The sequence below is a fragment of the Lagopus leucura genome, unplaced genomic scaffold, assembly GCF_019238085.1.
Source record: "Lagopus leucura isolate 7727_CA_CO unplaced genomic scaffold, USGS_WTPT01 Super-Scaffold_100047, whole genome shotgun sequence".
Classification (NCBI taxonomy): Eukaryota; Metazoa; Chordata; class Aves; order Galliformes; family Phasianidae; genus Lagopus; species Lagopus leucura.
Window position 1 is genome coordinate 2,628,176 of NW_024962293.1, and position 23,212 is coordinate 2,651,387.

General features: G+C 45.3%; 1 protein-coding gene across 3 annotated transcripts in view; it reads left to right on the forward strand.

Moving 5' to 3' along the window:
• The window catches only part of NFATC2 (nuclear factor of activated T cells 2), a 93,834-nt gene that overhangs the window by 42,377 nt on the left and 28,245 nt on the right, over window positions 1–23,212 (forward strand). For all 3 annotated transcript variants that reach the window (XM_042884958.1, XM_042884956.1, XM_042884955.1), the window contains 2 exons: window positions 8,489–8,629; window positions 23,019–23,074. In XM_042884958.1, the coding sequence (XP_042740892.1) occupies window positions 8,489–8,629; window positions 23,019–23,074 (197 nt within the window). The remainder of the gene's footprint in view (window positions 1–8,488; window positions 8,630–23,018; window positions 23,075–23,212) is intronic.

Here is a 23,212-nt window from a genome sequence, read left to right on the forward strand (position 1 = left end):
GGGATTCTCTATGTGACCAAATGACTGAAATGGTAGCGGCCCCAGGTGTGTCCCTGCTGAAACAAAGGTCCATGTGCTAGAGGAAACATTCAGTAAACTGCACATTCTGTGGCAGGAAAGGAATTGCAGGAAAGGATCACCTGGTTTCTCCCTTGGTTTCTTTTCCAAGTGAAAATGTTTTTCTTGTAACGGGGACCTACTCAGGTGGGGAAACTGTGGGTGTGACAGGTAGGTGAGCCGTGCAGACAAATAGCACGGGTCCAGATGGATGGTCCCTGGGTTGTGCGTGAACTCACCAACAACACCCCAGTAATTCCAATCCTCCTACCAGAAAACCAAACACCACTTTCACAAAGAGTGAGCTGAGCAGTTCTAAGACCCTTCCGCAAATACACTGTATTTGTGCCCATCACTGATGAGCATTCAAGCAGAAATCCAGTCATGGTTTACAGAACAAGATCACATTTTCTGAACCATACATGCACACCTAATTTGCCTGTGCAATGACTATTTGCACCAGCTTGTTTAAGATGTCTAGGCATTCATGCTGAGATGTGCTTGCTTAGATGAGTCCTAAAGGCATAAAAAAGCCAAAGGTGAAGATACTAGTCAAGTGGCCTATATATAGCTTTCTTATAATTAAATAATAAGTTTATTGTAACTAAATTGATCATAACCAATGATAGTTAGGCAGATAAGAAAGCATGGACGAGAGATGCATTTTCCTGAACTCATGGAAATAGAGTGTGAAGTGATCTGGAGAAGTAAGCCTCTTCCATTGACAGTGTGTTACATGTTTACAGGGCTTTTGCATTTAGGTAGCGCTTCTTGATGGCAGCCCAGTTCTGGAAGATGGTTAAAACCATGGGTTGGCTCAGCCAGCACTGCTGACACAGACTGAATCACACCAGAGATGGCAGTCAAAGTTTCTCACAGCCTGCTCACGTCGCAGTGCTCAGATTGGCTCAGGCAACCTGACACACCGTGGTATAGCAGGAGCACGCTGGGGCTCCGAGGCGTTTCCTCCTTGCATCCCAGTTTCCCCCTTTCTGTGCTGCTGGGATTCTCTTTTTCTCCACTGTTTGCTTTTTGTTTTTTTGACGTGGCCACGTGGGAGCCCTTCTCCCCACGGCCTCCCCTGGAAGATCTCTTCTGTCTGGTAGCTGTTAATGATGTCTCACCGGGAAAGCGTCAGTAAGTAGCAGCTTTAGGATAGAGAACTGCTGTTTCCCCAGCAGTGGAGTTCCCTGGAGAGCGCTGTTGCTACCAACAGAACATCTGAGTGCTCTCCTCAGCAGAAGCCGATCCTGGCTAAAAACTCCCACCGGTGTCAGCAGATCATTAGCTGCAATGAAGCAACAACTGTGAAGTATCTGCTTTTCTAGGGGGTGATTTGGTTCTGCCTCATCTGTGTCACATTCAGCACTTGACAGGTTTTAGGAGGGGATTTCACAGGTTCAAAGAGCCATCCGGAGCAAGTTCCTCCCCAGGCAGCTGTGTGGGAGGAACACAGAGGTGCTACGTTGTTAAATGATCAGTTATACCTCAAAATGGACCTCGATCCAGACATGCTGTGCATTCAGCAGATCGCAGAGGTCTTATCCTTTTGCCTGTTGATTTGTTCTGAAGCCTCTGAGGAGGCAAAGGCATCTGAGAGCCCTCTGATAATTGTAACAGGCTATCACTTAGGTAGGGAGAAAGAAGCTGCTGTGTTGGAGGTGTGGCGCTGGAAGGGTGAGAAAAATCTCTTTTGACCGTTGCTCCTTGCTGACCTCAAATCTGAGCCTGAGCATGAGTCCTAGTCTCTGAAAGTACTGAGAATACAATTAGAGCAAAGTGCCTCTCAGTTGCAGTCCTTTGCTGCCAAAATACAGTATTGTCATCATCACCACAGCGCGTCTGAGATCAAAGCAGCCATCACAGAGCTGCAAACAGCTGCTGTCACGCGAGGGGGTGAAATCTCAGCCACGAAGAGTCCTGCAGTTAACTTGGCCCTTCATGTGCAGCCGTAACAACAACAAGGCACGCAGTGAATTGCCCCTGGAGAGTTTTGGTGTTCGCAGACCTGGTTGTTATTTTCAATCCATTCCAACAATATCTGTAATATTGGTTCTGTTTGTTTCTTTTGATGCTCCCTACGAGCTGAAGCCTGTTTCTTGGTGAGTGGCTGATCACTGGAGTCGTATCTCTGCTGCTTGGCTGAGATATCCATGGGGTGGAGAAGGAGCAGCATTGAAGGCATTTCAGAGCAGCTACAAAAGCACCTGTGAGAGACTGCCTGCTTTTCTTCGTGCTGCTGACAGTGGGCAGTGCAAACATCTGTGAGATGTGAATGTAAGGGTGGGAGTCCCATTCGCATTGTCACAGGATTTAATTCTAGTGGATCGTGGTCAAAGCTTCCCAAAGCATCTCACAGTTCTTGTTTCATATAGTCTGTGTTTGCTGAAACTAAGCTGTGCTCACAAATCCCTTAAAATACAAATGATGACACTTGGCACGAGAGAGAGAAAAATTCTAAAACCTTGTTCTTATAATAGATATTCCACGGTGGTAAAAACAAAACAAACAAAGCTTATTACTGAAGAACAGTGTGTCCAGCTAAGGAATTTAAAATAGTTTCTATTATTGACAGTATTTTGTTCCACTAAATCGGGTCAAATATCTTATTTCCCTTCAATCAATTTCCCTGGAAGTTTCCTTTATTTTTCTCTCCTTCTAGTAGATTTTCCCATATTAGACAATCTGAGCCTATGATATTTGACACATTAATAACTCCAGAGGAAAGAGCTAGTCATTTGAAAGAATGCTGTCCTGGCAAAGCAGTGAGCGCTTTTCCTCGGCCGCAAGTTGTGCTGGCTGGAATACAGTGGCAGGCAAGAAGGAGCCCTGCTTTACTGAGACAAAGGCATAGAAGCAAATGATCTCTTTGCACCTGAGAGATACTCATGTGCAATTTTAACCAGAAATGTGATTATTATGAGAGTAGCATGGTTTCCAGTTGAATTCAGGGAATCTCCCCTGTTCGCTTCTGTTTCAAGACGTGCAGTTCTCCATAATGCAGCTCATGCAAAAACTGCTGCTTTTCCCAAAGTGAAATTTGTCTCTCTCCTAAAGCACAGAATTTAACAGTTAGTTCTGACATCTTTTGCCACTTTCAGTGTGCAACCAGAAGATTTTAATCTGGAAAATCTGAGTCAGAAAGAGAATGCCCACCCTTTCTGCAGGCTGCAAGCCTTCAGTTTACTTTATGCCTTTGCAGTACTGCTGTTGGTAAAAGTAAGCGACCCAGCCTATTATGCAGACCATGGATTTCTGAGCATAATTTAAGCTCAGCAGATCTCCTCCACAAGGGATTAAAGGGAAATGCTGTGCATACCCACAGAGATGATCGACAGGGAAGTGAACCGAGGCCATGGTTTTCCTGTCATTAATCACATGCTGGTTTGTTGAGCTGGCTGCAGTTCATAGAAAGTATCATACTTATCTGACACTGCTGCCATCAGTGCTTGTCACTCCTTCTTCACATAGGCATCATAAAATAAATTATGTGCAGAGAAGGGGGTGGGGAAAAGTCCTCTATTCTTGGTGGTTTTTTTTTTTCTTGGATGGCTCTGTATGAACTGCTGTTAAGTCGTGCTGGTAACAAGTTGGAAACTGTTGTCATCCCATCCTGGGTTCTTTTTTTGGTAGCATTTAGATCAGATTTCAAGGCTTCACATCGCAATGGTTGGAAATCTGCTTTATTTACTTGGTTCTCACTTAAGCCTTCTGCTACCCGATGGTCTTAGCACGAGGTAAATCCTCCCACCCTGCTGTCCTTGGTCCTCTCCAGTCCCACCATGCAGCTCCCAGCCTTCTCCTCTCTGCCCACCCAGAGAGCTCAGGGTGCTTCAGTGTGTGATGAATGGGATCAAAGTCTCTCAGGACATTAATGCACTGGGTAAGCAGAGGGCACAGGAGTGCTGCTCCTATCAATCCTCCCACAGGCAAGCAGTTTGCAGTAAATAAACACAGAGTGACAGGAGGAAAGAGATATTTACTTTGGCTCATTAAGGTTTGCGCTGAGGTGGAAGAATTAATCCCACAACAAATTACGCTGCTGCTAAGGCACTGCTGTTGCTTCTAGGATTTAGGGTTCTTTTTAGCATCAGACAGGCTGCTCTCCTTGCCCTTCTCCAACCCAACAGGAACTGGTGGCTTCAGCCAGGAGCCTTTGGGGGTTTGAAAAGTCATGTTGGGGTTGGGAGTCATGGTGTGAAGGCTTCCAGCAGGCTGGGGCTGCTGGGGATGTGGTGGGAGCAGGAGGTCCCAAAGAGAGATCTGGACATTTGGCCTGGGACAACTGCTGTGCTGGGGTGCAGGTCTGGAGTCCTCTTTCAGTATCTCAAATTTAGTTTACTTGGCTTGTGATGACAGAGGTAACTAGACGTAATGCCAGCTTTGTCCTCTGAGTTGTGGGTGGTCCTCAGTCCTGCTTTTCATCAGCCAGGATAAGATCGCTTCTGAACTGTGCTCAACTATAGGATCAGATGTAAGGACAGAGAGGCAACTTAAGCTCCGGATCCAGAGTTGCGGCAGGTGTCAGCAAGATAGCACAGAGCAGCTATTCTTTGGCCTCTGCTACACAGAAATTTGCATGGAAGCCTTCAGCCACGCAGCAGAATAAGGCATTGAAAACCTGCACTGATAGAAAGAGGCTATGGAGTGTCTGCCCTGCAGGCAGTTGTCAGACCTGCGCTGCTCTGTGCAGAGCTCGCAAGCCTTTTCCTCCCCAGAGGCAGACCACAGCAGTGTTTTCACTCTGCCTACCTTCCCAGATCCGGCCCTCGCTCATTGCTCATGGAGAAGAGAGATTGCCTAGACAGTTCCTCTCTGGAAGCTGTTAAGATACATTTAGCTTCAGTTAAGACTCCTCATAAAACGAGTCAGCATTTGGGCAAGACAAGGCAGCACCTGGAAAGCCTCCAAGGCAGTGGAAGGAAACACGATGCTCAGGCAGGGCTCGAGCTGCTCATCCAGGGGATACATGGAGGAGTCGTGCTGATGGGGAGATGGAGGGGCTCACAGGCAGAGCTGAGATTTCCTAAGGGGCTTGTATGAGTAACACTTTCCTGGGGTGCATTTGGAGCCACAATAGATGCTTCCAGGTAGTCACTGTCTCAAAATATACCCTTTTCTTCCTAAAAACCCAAAAGCCTCTCTGCCAAAAAAGGACCAATTGTAGGTGCTGTGGGCAGGTGAGGAAGGAAGAAAAACCTCCTTGCCTCGGCACTTTGCTTATGGTCAGCCCACAGGCTTGTGCATTCCATGTGCCGCATTCAGCCCACCAGCCTAGAGGTTTAGGTAGCCTTTACTCTTCTTCCACCAGCTGGCACAGGAAGGGAGGCTAAGGGGACAGGTTGTGTGACATGGCAGCAGCGTGGGGGCCCTGCGTGCAGGGCAGGAGGCGCAGGGACTGCATCCCTCCCAGCTGAGGCTGCCCAGAGGTGGTGCAGTGGCTGGGACAGCTGCTGCCTTTCTCTCTTGTGTCACTGTGTGCATTGTGTTTCTTGGCACTGTGCATCCATGACATCTTGATTTGCAGACAGTCAAATAAAATAGAAAAATAATGCCCCCTATTAATAGGTTGACACACTGCTTCAGGCCAAGTGTGAGTATTTCTATAGCATTTGCTTTGCTGCCTTATGTCAGTAACTGTTGCTATTGAAAGTAAACACCCCAACTGGTTAAATCAACAGTGTTTTGTTTATTCAAAGCTCATAAACTCCAGTAGCTGTAGGTCACTTTATGAAGTGTCAACCCCTGGGGGAAGAGAGGGAATAGTGTGAAATTATTGCATACAGTCCACCCATCATGAGCCATAGAGGAAGGGGATTTATTGGCAATTAATATTTCTTGCAGAGGAAAAAAAAGTAATCCTATTGAGGCAGTTCCATGCTGAACCTGGAGCCTCCCTTCTAGTGAAAATGGGGATTGGGGTGAGATGTTCTTGCAGGCCTGGGTGAAAAATAAGATCTCGGAAAATTAAAACTTTTTTTAGAAAATGGTTTGCAAACCACCCAGAGAACAGTGCAGGTAGAACATGCTAGAGGAAGCCTGGTGCTCAGTAGGTACCTGAATTCCTCCACCTTTCCCTTTGGCATGATATCTACACTGTGAAACTCAACTGGAAAATTTCTAAATGACATTGTTCTGCTGCACGTTTAAAGTAAGTGTGGGTTTTGTGCACCTATAAGCATACACCTATAAGTTATTAATTCTGGGTCTGGTTAAAAGCTCTTCTGGAGATGCCCATAGCCTGTAGCTGTGCCTGTGTGTAGCTTTGCCCCAGCCTGCTGCTGGCCAGTATGGGGCTGCGTCAGGAAACCCCAGGACTCCTCTGCACGCTGCAGACTTCAGGCAGTATTGCTCAGCTGCCCTGCTTGGCTGAGGATGGCATCAGGGTTCCCCAGTGTACCTGCTGCCTCCCCGGCTCCCTGGTAGGTCGTCGCAGCGTACACAAACATTGTGCTGGATGGAAGTTGAACAGAGACTTGGTCTTCAGCAGCCATTTCCAACTTGCCTGGATCCAAATGTAATTAAGATGAGTCAGATGGTTATTTCCAGGCTAAAATTTGTTCTCCTTCAGCCTGAAAAAGCCTTGCAAACCACTGATCGAAGGGATGGCAGGTTACAAAGCGCTATGTTGAGGCACTGAAGTCAGTAGGAGATGTAGATTAATCTGTAATTTTGAAAATTTGGGACACTCAAGAAGTGAACTCTGTGGATTGAATAGGAATAAACAGTGTTTGGGGCGAAGCATAGCTACATTTTCTCTTGAGCGTTATGGACACGATCTTGGTTGTTGCTATTAACTCGTAAGTCTTTGAGGTCTCAAACCTTTGTGATAAATCCAATTATGAACTCATCAAAAGTGTGAGGATTTGGGGCTTGGAATTAATCATGCAGCCATGTGAAAGAAATTAGCAGCTTCTGTGAAAGTAATCTGAATATATAGTCTTAATTGGCAGCATCTTAGCCCAGCTGTTGTAATATATTTGAAGGGAACAATGAGTCATAAGGTTGTTTTAAATAGATTTTTAAAAATGCCTTTTGAACAGCATAAGAAACTTACAGATATTGACTTATTAGTATTTCTAACAAGAGCAAAAGTTGTCAGACTGCAGAAGAGCTTCCACTGAGCTTGTCCTTACTAGAAAACTTGCCCTCCTCTCCCCTGCATGTCTGTCCGCATGGTTTAATGCTTATGTTTTCCCCCCAAATATACCAACTTTGTTTTGCTGCAGTGAGAGAATTTGGGCAGCTCTCTCTGCAGCCAAGAGCTTCAGATTTTCGGCTCTTGTAAGGTTGCAGAGCAGTAAATGATGAAAAGGATGCCTGCACCACAGCTCTGCCCATGTGAGAGTGGAAGCCCAACATGAGTGTGTAGGATAACATTTCATTATTTCTGGCCCAGCACTGATTGGTGTCCAGTGAAGGCAAGACACAAGTGCTCAGGGCCTCTTGGGAGCTTGCTTTTTGTTACAGAAAGTTAAAATCCAGCCAAGGCAGCTGCTAAATAGATGAGCGGCATCCTCTGGAGGCCTTTCCAGTTGGGGTGGATGAATCTGGAGGAGTTTGAGTGCAGGTCACGAACTCGCAGCTCACCAGCCCCAAACTGCTGCCCACCTGGTCTGCTCACAGGGAAGCTCCTGATGTTTTCCAGCTGTCTGTGTTGCAGGGAATGATTCTCATGTTGCTTTCTTCGGCTCCTGCTGAGTGAGTGAGTGGGTTAAGGTGGGCTCACAGGGAAGGTGAGCAGGACCCTCCGCTGCTTTCCTGACCCCGCACATGGCTGTTTTGATGGGAGGAACGGAAGGCAGGAGGAGAGGTTGTGCTTTCTGGGTTTTCTGAGTGGGGATAGAGGGAATCGCAAAAAGCTGGGGCTGCTGTGCCCCCACGGCTCTGTGGTTGCCCCCAGCTGTGTGTGGGCCCTCAGTGCCCATGGAGACAGTGCTGCTGTGGCAGCCGTGCGGAGCTGGGCTGACATTGGGCATGGTCTGTGGGAGGCAGTGGGTGTTTGTAGAAAAGGTTTATTTTTATTTTTTTTTTTCTGAAGGAATTTGGTATTATTCAGTGGAATCCTCTCTGCAGGTGGAATTTTTGGGCTCCAGTGCTGTAGTGTGCCTGCACTTGAAAATTTGGCCATTTATTTGGAAACAGACATGGGCAAGTTCCAGCTCATTCATCCAAGCTGTCCTTTTTCAAGGACAAGGAGTAAGGCCAGCACAGCTGAATGCTGCAGCCAGCTCCTGAATGTTTCCAAATAAAATGCCTTGAGTAAGTTTATTTTTCCCTCTCAAACCTAAATTTAGCACCCTGGAGAAGCTGCTTTGGCAGTCAGCGGATGGTAACGATGACAAGATCAATCTGTGGATAGTTCTGGGCAGATTTGGAAAGTGCTGGTAAAACAGAGTTGATTTCATTCATGTCTGTATTTTGTCCGCAGCCCAAAGGTCTGCTCATGAACTTCCGATGGTTGAAAGACAAGACATTGATAGTTGCCTCGTGTATGGAGGGCAACAGATGATCCTGACAGGACAGAATTTCACAGCGGAGTCCAAGGTGGTGTTCACAGAGAAAACTTCAGGTAAGGCAGTTTTTTCCTCACTTTCCCTAATGAAACAAGGCAAATCTGCAGTACTGTTGTGTCTCGTGGTGTTGTCCTATGGTTTGTGCTCAACCCTACTCCAGTGAGTAATCCCCTTCAGGTTGCGCTAAGTAAAACCAAATCTCTTGACTTAGTTAACCATGTGAGTGAAATTAGCCCTGGGAGCAAACATCTGCATCGTTGGCCTTGCAGGCGCTGTTGGAAAGTAAATCAAAGCCACGTCGTGGGGAAGGCTCACAACAATACAGACACTGGGAATCAGTGGAAAAAGGATGCATTATCAAAGAAATGAGATGACCGCTACGTGCTCCTTGTGCTCGTGTTTAGTGAACAATACTGTAGAAGTAATAATTGAGATGAGCATTTCTTATTGCAGTGAACTGCAGTCAGAGGTTGGGATTTCTGCCCTTAGAAGTCTGTGGGGGGAAAATGTGCATGATGTGTATTTTGGTATCAAAGCAAAATACTTTTATACGCGTAGTGAGATACAAGAGTGCATCACTTCATCTTCTATATTTTTTCAGATATTTTTACATTTTTTTCAGATCTTTTTACATTGATTGCTTCCACATCACTCCTTAGAAAGAACCCTTTTAAATGTGAGCAAAAACACATATTTCCCCAGCGTGAAGGGAAACAGTGCCTCCATGGGCAAACGAAGTTCAAGACTGTTGAAATATGCTGAAATCAAATGGAAAATACTCCAAAATGCCACAAAACATAAAAATATATTGTGTTGACCAAGTATTGCTTCTGTGAGGGCCTTTCTCTTAGGTGTCAGTTATCTCCAGGCAGGCAGCTGCTGAGCTCTCTGAAGAGTCTCTAACTTTACCACATACCCCTGAAACATAGTTGAAATTTGCACTGCTTCCGCTCGTGCAGGTTTAAGTCACCCCAGCATTACTGTTGTAAGCTGAGGCATTGGGTTAAATTACGCAGCCGTCTCAGCTGTGCACATCCGTGCTCCTGCCCTGCTGGGGGGGCTGGCACTGCATTCTGCACACAGACCTGTGCAGCAGGGCCCAATGCACCCTCAGGACAGGAACCCACAAAAGCCTGTTTTGCTCAGGCTGGAGCAAAACAAATCAGTTCAAAGAGAAAAGTTACCTGTTACAGCACTATACTATTTTTTTTTTTTTCCAGCAGAGCTGCGTGTTTTAAATCATGTCTTTGCCAAAGTTTTCAGGTGATGTTGCTAGCTCTTGGGCAGCCGTGAAGGGAGAATGACTGCAGATTTTAAATTCTCTCTCTTCTCCTTTCATCTTTGCTGTTTATTTGCTTGACTTACGTAGAGTCAGTACAAGATGATCCCAAGCCCTGGTTGGTGTTGGATGAATATAAATAATAATGAGTGGTTACAGGGAGTTATTTAATTGCCTAGCATCACCTCTGCTGCTTTTGCTGAGTTCATGTTCCTGTGTTTTCCTAATGGCATGCCATAATAGACATCACTTGATTTCTGACTCAAATACCTTACCCCAGAACGTATACTTAGTGAGCTCTGGCAGTTCAGGTGGGCAGCAGAAATCCAGCATTCTGCTGTAGTAACATGTTTTCTGGGACCAGAAATTGTTTCTTTTCTATCATGCACTGGCAGGCATTTCATCTCCCTTCACTAAGCAGTATTTGTATCTTATTGGATTTTCTAAGGCTGTTTTACAAAGTGACATTTGTTCATTTGTAGATGGTCTGGACTTGTTTAACTTAGGCTTGATTTTTGCATTCTGAATAATGTGCTCTGCGCGGATTGTAACAACGGCCAGGGAACAGAAAAGCACTTAGCAGTACGAAGGGCCAGAGTCTGCCATCCTTTACTCTTGTTGGTTTCAGTGAGACAAAGGAATTAGCAGTACTAAAAAGCAGTAGTTTGTTTTATGTCAACTTTGCAGTCTCTGTGCTGCTTAGAAAACACTGTTCGTATGTTTCCTGTCAGTGAACTATGGCAGAGAAGGCATAAGCACTGTATCGAGTGACTGGCAAGGAGGGATTTAAGAAATTTCATTGCATGTATGTGATTTATTGGGAAATGCTTTTGGCAAAAAGTAAGAATCAAACCAAGCATTAATGTATATGGGCATCCACTGGTGAAAGTGGGGGGACAAAAAGCATGCTAGGGGCCTGATTTCTTCTCACAGCATCTGCAAGGCATGCTGTTTCTCAGTAAGGGTCAACAGGGCTCTGAGCTGTGAGGGCTCCGAAGAGCCTGTGCAGTCAGTGCAGTTTTCTTGGCACTCTTGGTTTCCTTTTGAGCCCATGTTTTAATTCCTTCCCTCTATGCTGCCACTGTTCCGTCCGTGTCAGCGAATCATGAAGGTGCATGGGAACATGCTTGGCAGCCCACGATGGTACCTGTCCCAAGAATGCTGTGCAGTAACTAAAGGAGATGATACACTAAAAAGGAGGTAGCTCTTAATGCCATTTCGAGGAAACATCTGAAGTGCCCAGCCCTTATTTCCGTATGAGAGTAGAGAAGACTCTGTCTGGAATAGATGTTAGAAAGTAAGAAGGACAACAACATTTTCCACACTAAATCTAAAGCTTTTCTTCGCTACTGGGGAAACTGCACTTTTTTTTTTCTTCTTTTTTTACCTCCTGGTAGTGGAGAGCCATGACTTAGCCCAGCAGCAGCGCTCAGTCTGGAGCAGAGATTTGCATGCTGGCGTTCCACATCCTGCACTGCTCCCCCGCTACCTCTGCAGCCAACCTCGAGCTGCTAGACTTTGGAGAAATGATTGGCAGAGGGGATGTTTGGAGTCTGGGAAGCGTAAATTTAAACCTTTTGTCTGGATCAGAAGTGTGTACACAGTTTGGTGGTCTGTAGTGTGTCTGAGGACTGCGCTCTGCTGCAAGCTTGGTAGTAATTCTTTCTGTGTCCATGCACTGCTTTATAATTCAGCAATAACTCTCTCAGATATGCCCTGAAGTGCTTCTAGTGTGAAGGTTTCTTTCTTTAATAGATACCCGTTAAGATGAAGAAGGTTCAGAAAATGAGCTGGATATACAAATCGTTCAGGGGCTGATGTAACTTCAGCTGAATGCAGTAGGAGAATAAAGCCTTTCTGTGGAGCTTGTACCGATTAACGAGTGTCCCAGCCAGTCTGAAAGTTAGGATCTTACTCACCTGTGACTTTCAGCTTCTCCCTTTATGAACTGTGGACTATTCAAATTATTGTTACAGTTCCGTGCCTGGTTGTTATTGTGTTAGGCTGCATGAACACAGTAAAAAAGGCCAGTTCTGCAGCCGAGTTTCTCAATTAGAAATGTTGCTGGGTGGAAGGAGGAGGTGGATACTGCACTCACCCCGGAGAGCTTGCTTGCTGCAGCGTCTGTCTGCACAGCACTGTGCAGGGAGCTCTGATAAGCTGCTCAGCAGCAAAGTAAACCACAATAAACATGAAGGTGGGTGGATTGCTTGCTGCTCGCGTGACCCTGCCTGTCGCGTCCTCTCCCAACTCACGATGCTGCCCCGGGGAGCCTCTGTAAGAACAGGGGCTTTTGTGAAGGCAGGAACATGCAGCAGCTCTCGGGGGAAGCACAGTTCTCTCTGAGTTTCATTTAACAGCCACAAGCCTTCTCTGTGCCAGCAAGCGCTATTTGATTTCCCACCTTTGCCACTAGTTTTAGCTCTACCAGTGACAGCAAGGGTGAGAACAGCAGTGTGGACAAGTATCTAATGGCTTTTGGCATGCTGTACTCTGCTGATGTTCTTGGTTTGGCTTGTTTGTCTGGATTTAAGATTAGAGTAGCAAATCCCTTTTTTCCCCGAAAACTTTTGTGCAAGTACATCTGTGCAGGGAGGTGTTCTGCTGCTCAGGGTTTCACAGACATTCCACCACCTGGGTCTTCCCAGGGCCTGGGCTATGGAGGTGTCTGCAGGGAGCCAGGTGCCGCTGTTGAAGCTCTACAGACTGGAGTAACCTGCTCTAGGGGCTCACAGCTGTCAGTTAGGTTTTACTCTTCAGATGGATACTTAAAGCATTCTGCAATTTCCTCTGGATTTTGTAGGCAATTGTTCACTCATTACTGTGACACAGTGAAACATGGCTCTGAGAACAATAATGAATAGTTTTTACATCTCTGTTACAGAGCAAAATAGATGTCATTTTCTCCCTAGAAATACCTGGAAAATAAAGAATACTCCTAAAATTACGTTGCGATTTCATTATGAAATTAGCTGCCTTTTTGTATGCTAACTACAAACTAGTGCAATTAACTCGCCACCAAGAAGTCTGTAAAGGATTCATTCTAGGCTTGCCACAGGAAATGGCAGCAGGAAACAAACTGAAGAGGCTGGAGCTCAGTGCTTTGTGTGTGATAGAGGGGATGAAGTGCTTGTGTTTGAACTGCTGATGCCTAAATATAATTCATTTTCTTAATGCTAAGGTTTACCAACAGCAAGCATTATAGTTCTAAGCTCTTTTTAAGGTTGTGTCTTCCTGCTGAGCGCTTGTAATCTCTAGCTGCTGTAGGGCAGGGAAGCTCATGCATTAGAAAGAGCCAGTCAGCACACACAAAAGCAGAGCTGGGTTCAAGATCTGAACTCAAAGAAATCTAACTGAGCCTATCTATCTGAATAAAAATAGGTCAGGGGAAGTTACTGGGTGGGATTATCCAGATAGAAATTTTTGAAGCGTGTGTATTCTTTCAGTTGTGATCTGGAAGAGAGAGCTGGGAAAGCAATCCTGTGGCTATCGAGGGCTTTGAATATGCTAAAGCTCAGGGGTGTTGTAGTTTGGTTATGGCTCACATCTTACAATGCAGTTTAAAAAAACCACACAACAGTTTGGGAATCCCCCCTTGTATTTGTTTTAATTATCATGTAATAATTTGCAAGTCAGATGCTGTTGGTTGCGTTGTTTACTCCCATTTGTATACTGGTTACTGCTGCTCTGCTGTGAGTGATAGAGAAGTTCCGTGTTTCTCCAGGAGAAAAGTGCAAATGGACTGGCTTTCCCGTGCCAAACTCTTATGGTGGCCACATGGACATCATGAATCATCGCTAGGACAATGTGGGTGGTGGAGGAACAACCCAAACAGAAAGCGTTCATCTTTGGAGGAGATCCACCACAAATCTTCCAGTTCAGCGGCGCAGTGCAGGGGGAGGAGGTGGTGCTCTCTGCGCCCTTTGAACTGATGCAGCTGTCAGGTCTCTGAAGCATGGACATTCAAAGTCCATTTAACAAAAATAAATCTTTCCAGCCTCCAGATTCAAGCAATAGAGTTCTAGGATTTTGTTGTTGTTGGTTTGTTTTCCCTTGAGTTCTTCTACGTGTCTGTCTCAGTAATTTAGTTTTTCTAAGGGGGTTTCTTAGGATGATGTTATCTGGAGCGGATGAATCTGAGCGTACCTGAACATCTGCTGCTTTCAGGAGAGCTGACTGCAGGGCAGGATCAGGACTGCTATGTTCAGTGTGCATGCCAGTCTGCACTGGGAGTCAGTGACAGCAGTGAGTTGAATCTTTCTTCTGTGCAGTGCCTGTACTGCTGTGTGTGAATGGAGGCACTGAGCTCTGCAGCCCAGGTACAAGCCAGGGAGCTTGTGCTAGCACTCGGAACAGCAGGAGTGGAAAGTCCCATCAGCTTTCTTCTTTCCTCTCTCTCTTCTGTCCTGTACCTCCTCTAGCTCCATCCTTTACCCCCTCTGTCATATCTGACAGCTTTACTAAAACATTTAGAACACAGTTTGCAGTTTGTTGTGTTACCACCATGCCCATACACCTCAGTAGCACATGCCTTCATGTGCAGCTCCAGGTGAGCATCTGGCCTGCAGCGTGTGCCTGTCCTAAGGCTGGCACTTTGTGCTTCTGGTGCACATTTATGTGTTGCTGTCCATGGGAGGTGGCTGTGGGAGATGGGCTCTCATTGCACATCCAGCTATACTAACTGCAATGGGTTGTGTACTCGGAAGCAGCAGTGTTCCTGTTTTATCTCAGTCTCCTACATTTGCATCCCTTGCAATGACTTGCCTATCACTAGAATAACAATGACAGTAACTGTTCTAATGACATCTGTACGACTTGTGCTCTCTCTCCAATTTCCAGCTCTTCAGTACATCTCTTCCTGTAGACATGTACTTTATTTTAATTCTGAGCAAATCATTGCATTTCTTTGCAACAGACCACTTTCAATTTTAAAAGCAAACAAGCAGGATCTGCAGGGATTTTGCTTTCAAACTCAGTTTTCAGTATTGCTATTGTATTGCGAGGGAGCAGATTCTGAGATTTCCACTTGCTAGAAAAGTTCTTGTTTATAAAGCACAATAAGTTAGACCCAATGATGCTATCAATCTTCCTGCACCACTCCCTGCAAAAGTTAAAAGGAAATCACAGCTCCCTAGAAAGGTTTTACATTTACAACTTACTGATGGAAAGAGTGATTATTTGTTACATATATATTTAGTTAAAATGCACAAAAGAATACAAATATAAGAAATTAAGAATTTATAGCTTCTTACATTCCACCCTTCTGATATTCAGCTGTAGCAAGTGATCAGGGGTCTTGCTTATGAAAAGCAGCCAAAATGTCCAGTGAGATGGGGTAAATCCTTTGCTAATGGTGAGACTTCAAGAAGTGGTTTTGGAGCAGTGATCTCTCAGCTGTGTGCTGCCAGGCCCCAAAGGGAGCAGTAGGGCAGCCTGAAGAAGGGTTGTTTGAGCTGCAGCCCCTTTGAAGGCTGAGTCTGGAGTCAGTGTTGCCTCACATGTGTGAATCCCAAGGCAGGTACTGGCTGACACTATTGCAAGTGCTCCCCTATGCAGGAAGTGCCTTTTGCAGCCCACACTTGTTGTAGTTGTGTAAGTTGATGTTTATCTGCTCACAGTCACAACTTGAAATGTGAGACAGTCTTCTGGACAGCTCAGTTTGCTGTAGAAAACTGTGATGAGAGGGCATTATGACACAAAGTGTGAACAGAAGTTGGCTTGTGTATTGATAACAGTGAGGATCTGGGGCTGAAGATTGGCATCTTTTGTGGGAGATGTGAAAGGAAATTACAAGATCATCTAGAGCAGTGTTCGCCTTTTCTGTTGTGACAAGCCTGAAACGCCTCCCCATGCCCCAGACAAGGGACTGGATGGCAGTCATCTGTCTGACGATTTTGTCAGTGATCACAAAATGTCTTTTTGATCATTGACGACTTCCCAACAATTTTCTCTTTGAACTTCATGATGCAAAATTATTGATGCAACTTACTCAGCAAATCAAAGAGAAACCCAAAACATTTTGGAACTTTCATTTTTTTCCCCATGTGCATTGAACAGAGATGTTTTGTATCTCGGTTCAGCAAACAACATTAAAGCTATCGTGCAAACTGGAAGCTCCAGCTCTCTCACTGGGTTTCTAAACCAGGGAACTGAAATAGAAGGTTTAAGCAGTGGAGAACTGAGAGGAGCAGAACCTGGTCACAACTCAGTCACACACTGCTGACTGTCCATCACAGTGTAGGTTTGTAATCTTAATCTGAGGCAAAATGGTGAAAACAAACCAACAAACTACTGTTTATTTTATTATGGAAAAGGCTAAGGAAGAAAGCACAAATCTTTGGGGATATTCATGGAGTTAGCAAAACTAAGAGTGGTACTGTAGTTTGAAATAATTCCATTTGTTCACAATATGTGAAGTTCTGCAGCTAGTATATGAAACAAATTTGCTCTCTTGCTCTTTTCCTGATAGTGTAGGAAGCACGCAAGCACTACTAGCACTTTTTCTGCTCTGCCCAATTTGTGGCTGGACTTTAGCATTAAAAGCTGCATTCACATATCCAACTGCAGAGCGATAAATGGGATGACACAGGGTGAACATTACTGCTCTCTGTGTCAGGAGGCCCATCTGATTTTTATGTTAGCTGAAAGTGATCATCTTACAGATTAATCTCCTCTTCTTACTATGCCTTGCAGCGCACTGTATTGACTGCTTGGTAGTTGTTGCTGCAAAAGAAAGTCAGAACTAGGAAGGGTTGGGGGGAGATTGTTTTCTCTGAGTTTCTGTTCTGTTTGTTCTTTCTGAGCAAAAGAGAAAGACATCCAGCAGGTATCATCAGTTATGAACGCTGCAGAGTAACAAGTGTTAATCGGGCAGATTTGAGTTTGTCCTTCTTTGTTTAGCAGATCGGGGTGTCTCAGGGTAGACAGGACATCTGCTGCTGCTTCTTGCAACCGTAGCTGCTGAAAGCCCAGCAAATCTTTCTGTGCACAGGTTCACTGCGTGGCCAAATGTTCTGCTGGAGCCAGGTGTGCTTTGCAGTCCCTCGGGACGGCTGTTAGACATGAAGCTGGGGATCTCAGAAAAACACTGCAAAACAGGAAAAAATCTAAGGATCACACAGACAAAAATGCAAAAGAGTGTGTGGCTGCAGAAATGGAGTTGCCATAGCTGTCAGAGGCTCAGCGAGACAGGGTGGAATCCAGTGTTTTGGAAGGTTTCCCCGTATGACACAAGATTTTGGAATTTTACAGCTGGTAAATCCTTATTAACACAGGCAGCCCCTACTGGCCTGGATTCCCTGGCTTGCTGTTTGCTATGGGGGCGCCTGGTGGCAGCATGCCTGGTCCTCGTTATTCAGCTCTGAATCTTAATTGTTTAAAGAGAAAATTAAAAAATAATAATTCTGGGAATAAACAAATGGCAGAGAGACAAGCTCCCATCACCTGTTGACAGAAAATCGATCATATAAAAAGCTGGCACGGGGAGTGGAATTCCCTATTCTCCCACTTAGTCATCGCATCCTGGTGTGACTCATTTTATTACATGGAGGTTCCCAGTGGTTTTATTTTGAGAGGAGCTTTTGTTTAATAATTTATACACACACACACACAGACACACATACAAACACATATAATCTTAAGAAAATAACTAATCTATTTTGATGAGCTGGCATGAGGGGTTGTTTGGGAGAGCTCTGGTATGACAGGCTGCCTCTGCTGCTTCTCTGCTCAACTACTGTCTGTGTGGTTCTTTTTAGTGTGAATTGAATTCCTCAACAATAGCTGGGGAGAAATCTCCTCTAGACTCATTCTCACTGTGCAAAATGTCAGATGTGGGGCTGGGCTGGATGGCAGATGACTAATCCGTTGGCCTTTTACCTCCCAGACCTTGACTTGTATCTTTGGCCTTGGTGACTCAAACTCACGTCCTCAGTTAAATGAAGGCGCTGGCCACAGCTCCCTATAAACAGAGCTGCATTAACTGCAGTGGGCAGTCCTGCTTCAGAAAGAAAAAGAAATCAAGCTCAGTGAAGAAGTCAGTCGCTCTTCTTTTGCAAGTTGTGATTTCATTCATGCTGTGTTTGCTCTAAAGTTTTACAACTGTTCTGGAGTAAAAGGAGGCCACAACTGCTTAGGTCTGGGTGCTGAGCAAACCTGCTCTGACATGAACCAGAATAACTTCCCAGCTAAAAGCAGAATTCATCCTCAAAAAGAGCAGGAGGTTTGTGCATGTTTTCCCCGGTCTGTAAGGTTTCTACATCCCAAAAATGTCTGTTTTGCTGGAAAACCCTTGTTACTTGCTTTGCTCTTGAGATGGCTTTAAAAGACTGGGCTGTTTCCAGAGTTGCCTGTTGTGTACTGATAAAACTTGACAGAGGTAATTGTTGGGTGTTTTTGGAAGAGTTTCCCAGAAACACATTGAACTGGGACAATTCGTTGCAAGCCCAAAGGGAACACTGCAGAAACGCGTGGTGAGGGCAGCTGCCCCGCTAGCTACCAAGCTCGATTTCTGCAGGGAACTCGCATGGTTTGCTGCCTGGGAAAAAGGTAACAGGTTGTTCATTAAGTAATTTGTGTAATGCTTGACTGAAAAGCAATGTACATTTTCAGGCATAAAATCACATGCAGGCACAGGATCCTGTACAGAATCGGCACAATAGTGCACTTAGTCTGCAGTTGGAGAGAGCTGCAAAGAAAATTTCCTGAACCTCTCAGTCCATCAGTCATGCTTGTTCAAATAAAGCAGTAAGTTTGTTTCTCTGCTAGTTACTGACCCCAAAGTCATGAGTAAAGGATCGTGAATAATGTGTAAAGGCTGTAACTGGTTCAGAAACCTTTAATTGGCTAGTTATAAAAAGCCTTATAAGGGGCTGCAGAGAATCACCCAAAATGTTCCTAATGCAGACTGACGTTTTGATTTTCCCAAAGTTTGAAGCAAGACTTTTGGTATGATCACAGTTTGAGCTAGATAGGGTAGAGTTACTTTCTTCCAACAACTCATTCATTCCTCCAAAGAGTGCTGACACAATCGGATCTCTCATCGGGGTTTAATGCTATGTCTCATAACCCTGAAGCAGCACAAAAATCTCTATTTCCTGAACATTTCCCTGACCTGTGGTGTTAAAGACTTGCCAACTAAGACAAACCATTAAATGAGCAGGGAACCACAACAGTAAAAATATTGCACGAGGCAGCCATGGCTGGTAAGACCTCAGGGTCTACATCCAAAAGTATTTTATCATCTTGAGTGGAACTACCACTCCGTTCAGAGCCACCCATTGAATTCCCCACTGGGGAGGTTGAATTTGAGATGCACCACACACGTGGAGCTGACACTGAGCTCTCACGGGGGCCGTGTTCGTACCGGGATGTCCTGCAGTGCTCTGCATGGTGTGTGTTGCTGCTGATGCAGCTCTGCACCTTGCCTCTTCAAAATGCTTCAGCAAAAATGATGCCGTCACTGTTGCAGTTTTTGCACTATTGCACTATAGCATATGCCAAAAGCTCATTGTAGTGTGCCTGTCCACAGGGGTCACAAGGAAACAAGATACTGATTACTGTGAAGTAAAGTTCATGCATTCACAACCATGGAAGTGATGTGTGAGACAGATGGAGCCATATCATTGGAATTTAAGCATTAAGGTCAGCAAGTGAGCTGTGGAGTGCTTATCTTCAACAGGGCTGTGGTGCCTAAAGAACAGGGATTGATGCTGCTGACAGGTCCTGTTTAGCTGCTGCAAGCTTTAATATATCCAAACAGGTGCACCCATCATCGTTAGAAAGATAACCTCAAATACAATTATTTCTTGTTTAATTGGGCTTTGTCTTGCTCTTATTCTCCCCAGACTTTGGGCTCAGCCTAAACATCACTTGATTTTTATGGCTGGCTTCATTAGCTTTTAGTGCGATTTCAGTGGCTGGGTTACTGAATCAAATCAACTGTGATTGTGGTTACATGTGCTCCACAGGCCTCATGAGCATGGCAGATGACTTTCAGAATTATTTCTCTTTTATTTTTTGCATTTTGGACTGACAAATCCTTTTGATATCTACCTTCTATGCAAAATCAGTGATGTTGCATCTGCACAGACTGTTTAAATTTAACAGCATAGAAACAAAGATGAAAACACTGCCTGGAGGGAGAACAGTGTCAAGCATTCCCACTTGGCGAGCCTTGTCAGGACATCTTCGTATTGCACTGCTGAGACTATTCCTAATGCAAGTCTCTACTGGGACTTTTATGTCATATCTTCTTGTTTTGTATCTTCCTGTTTCCCTTTACCACCTCTTTTCCTCAGAGGGCTATAAAAATTGCTCCTTTAGAGTTGTTTTGGCATCTGTGGTAAGGTTCCTTAGCACCTATTACGACGGTTTCTTTTCACCTCAAAGGGGAATCCCCCCATTAAGTATTTACTGCCTTGTCATCAGATGATGCATTTGGTATCTGCAGGATTAAACCCGCAGCCTCCCGCTTCCCCAAATGCGTTTACCATTGCAGCCATAGTAAAGCATTAGCTACATTAATAGGGGCATAGATTTAACCTGCAACAGCCCAGAGCAGTGGCCAAAGCAAATGCTTGTTATTAACTATCAGAATACTTTCCATTCATTTGCACAGCGGTCCTCTGGGATGGCAGGGCTAACGGCAGCCAGACGAGAGCTTGCTGCTCCAATTACTCTGCTTGCTCTGGCCATCTCCTCCCCGCCACCCGTCACTAATCCGCATGCTAGCGTGGAGGAGACAACTGACTTGCTGGGGAGGGACTTGAAATGCTGAAAAGAGAAGAAGCCAGAAACATTTTGTGTTTCCTCCTTGCAACAAAATGCTGTGGCAAGTGCTGGAGGGAGGTGTTTGGACTTTGCGTTGCAGCGGTGATGTGTGTGTATGCATGAGAGCAAGAAACTCAGCAAGCCAAGGGAAACACAGGGGGACCCAGCAAGGTCAAAGAGAAGAAGGGGCACATTGTGGACACCCAGGGAAACCCTCCTCCTCCTTGTGAGTGTTTAGGGGCCAGAATGTAGCTGAGGTTTCCTGGATAGGGGGTGCTAGGGGAGGCATGGTCCTGCTGGGCTCGCAGGGCGTGCTGGGACCCTGGGGCTGAAGCAACGGGCAGCCACGGTGCAGAGCAGCAGCATGAGCCCTTCCCGAGGAGATGATACCCTGAGAGCTGGACACATCTGTTAGCTCAATGTCTGTGGAGGGGAGAACAAAGAGAAAGCAACAGAAGAAATGCAAAACTCATTTAAAAATACTCTTTCATTTCCCTTTTTGCCAGAAGCAGAAGTACTTAAATAACAGAGGACAAAAGCAGCTTTTGCAGCATTTCCAAGAATCAGGAAAAATAACAAGTCCTCTGAGAAGAAGTGTTTTTATGAGACTTTATGCTGTGCTACCAGGCCTGGGCATGCAGGAGGGGACCCTGCAATTCCTCCCTCTCTAATGCAGACGCCAGCTCCGTGGCTGCGGTATTTCAGAGCGTGATATTTTGTATATGCCACCACTACTCATTTTAAAATGAAACTTTCAGAAGGATAAGAGGCTCTTTTTTTAAAGGTACTAAGCTTGTTCCTTTGTCAGAGGAGATTTATTTCTTATTATCATGTGCCGAAGCTTTATTTTGCACGTGTAAGAAATAAGTATATATAGTAAGAAGGCATGTATAACAAAAGTCAAGTATCTTGCATAGCATCTGGTCTTGTTCAACATCATCAGTGACCAGGATGAGGGGATAGAATGCACCCTCTGCAAGTTTGCAGATGATACAAAGCTGGAAGAAGTGGCTGACACACCAGAAGGCTGTGCTACCATTCAGTGAAACCTGGACAAACTGTAGAGCTGGGCAGAGCTCAGTAAGGGCAAGTGTAGGGATCCTACATTGCATTCATGCAGGTTAGGGCTGTCCTGCTGGAGAGGAGCTCTTCAGAGAAGGCCCTGCATACCAGGCTGACCATGAGCCAGCAGTGTGATCTTGTGGCTGGGAAGGCAAATGGTACCAATGGGGTGCACTGCACAGAGTGTGGCCAGCAGGTGAGGGAGATCATCCTCCCCCTCTACTCTGCCCTGGTGAGGGCACACCTGGAGTACTGTGTCCAGTTCTGGACTCTCCACTTTGAGAAAGATGGGGACCTTCCAGGGAGATTCCAGTGAAGGGCTGCAAGGATGTTTAGGAACCTGGAGTGTCTCTGTTACAAGGAAAGATTGAGAGAACTGGAAGTGTTCATCCTGGAAGAGACTGAGAAGGGATCTTACCAATGCTAATAAATATCTACAGGGTGGGAGTCCATTGAATGGGACCGGTCTCCTTTCAAGCAGTGCCCAGCAGCAGAACAAGGGTAGGTGGGCACAAACTGAAACACAGGAAGTTCCATCTGAACATAAGAAAAAACTCGTTTACTGTGAGGGTGACAGAGCTCTGGAACAGCTGTCCTAAGAGATTCTGGAGCCTCCTGTGGAGATACTCAAAACCCATCTGGATAACTTCCTGTGCAATCTACCAGGGGCAACCTGCTTTAACAGGGAGGTTGGACTCAATAATCTTCAGAGGTCCCTTCCAACTTCTGAGATTCTGCGATTCGATAGCTGACTTCCCAGTTACATCAAGAATCTGTCCCTGATGGACTAATCCTAGAAAAAAACCTATGCTCAGAGCATCTGCCAGCTTCACAGTACAGCATCTTTAGAAGTCAGCCTGAAGTCACTCAGTTTTGCATGCTACAGTCTCTGCACCAGAGCTGAATTTTTGCTTAGGCTTTCCTTCACCTCCTCACCCACGCTGTCCCTATTGCACTGGTGGGGAACTTTGTGGTTTAAGCTTAAAGTTTGCTGTGCCCCTGACCCAGTGTGACCATTAAGGAGGTATCTGACCTTCTGGTGCCCTCCCTCAGTCAAGCTGGCTGAAATCAAGTCTGCTAAAAAGCAGATGTTGCACTTGTGTGGATTATTTCATTCCTCAGTTTGCTTAATTTCTACATAAACATTTAATTTTAATACGTAAGTCTTTTCCTGGTGAGAGAAGTGTTCAATGATGTATTTAAATTAAATGCTGTGCCTTTTGGCTGAAATGAAGTCCATTTTGAGAGCTTTGCCCTTAATTTGTTGCTTTCTTTTCCTAAGCTTTATGATTTAAAAAAGATACAGTTAGGTTAATACTGTAATGTTCTTCTAGATGGGCAGCAGATCTGGGAAATGGAGGCGACAGTGGATAAAGATAAGAGCCAGCCTGTAAGTATGCAAAACATTGGATGTCCTCTCCTTGTGCTTCTCAGACAGCAGCTTGTATTCAGGGGGTAGTTTCCAAAGAGCGTCTCAACAGAAAGAGCTGCTATCTGACTGCTGTGAGGCACAAATGTCAAATGCTTC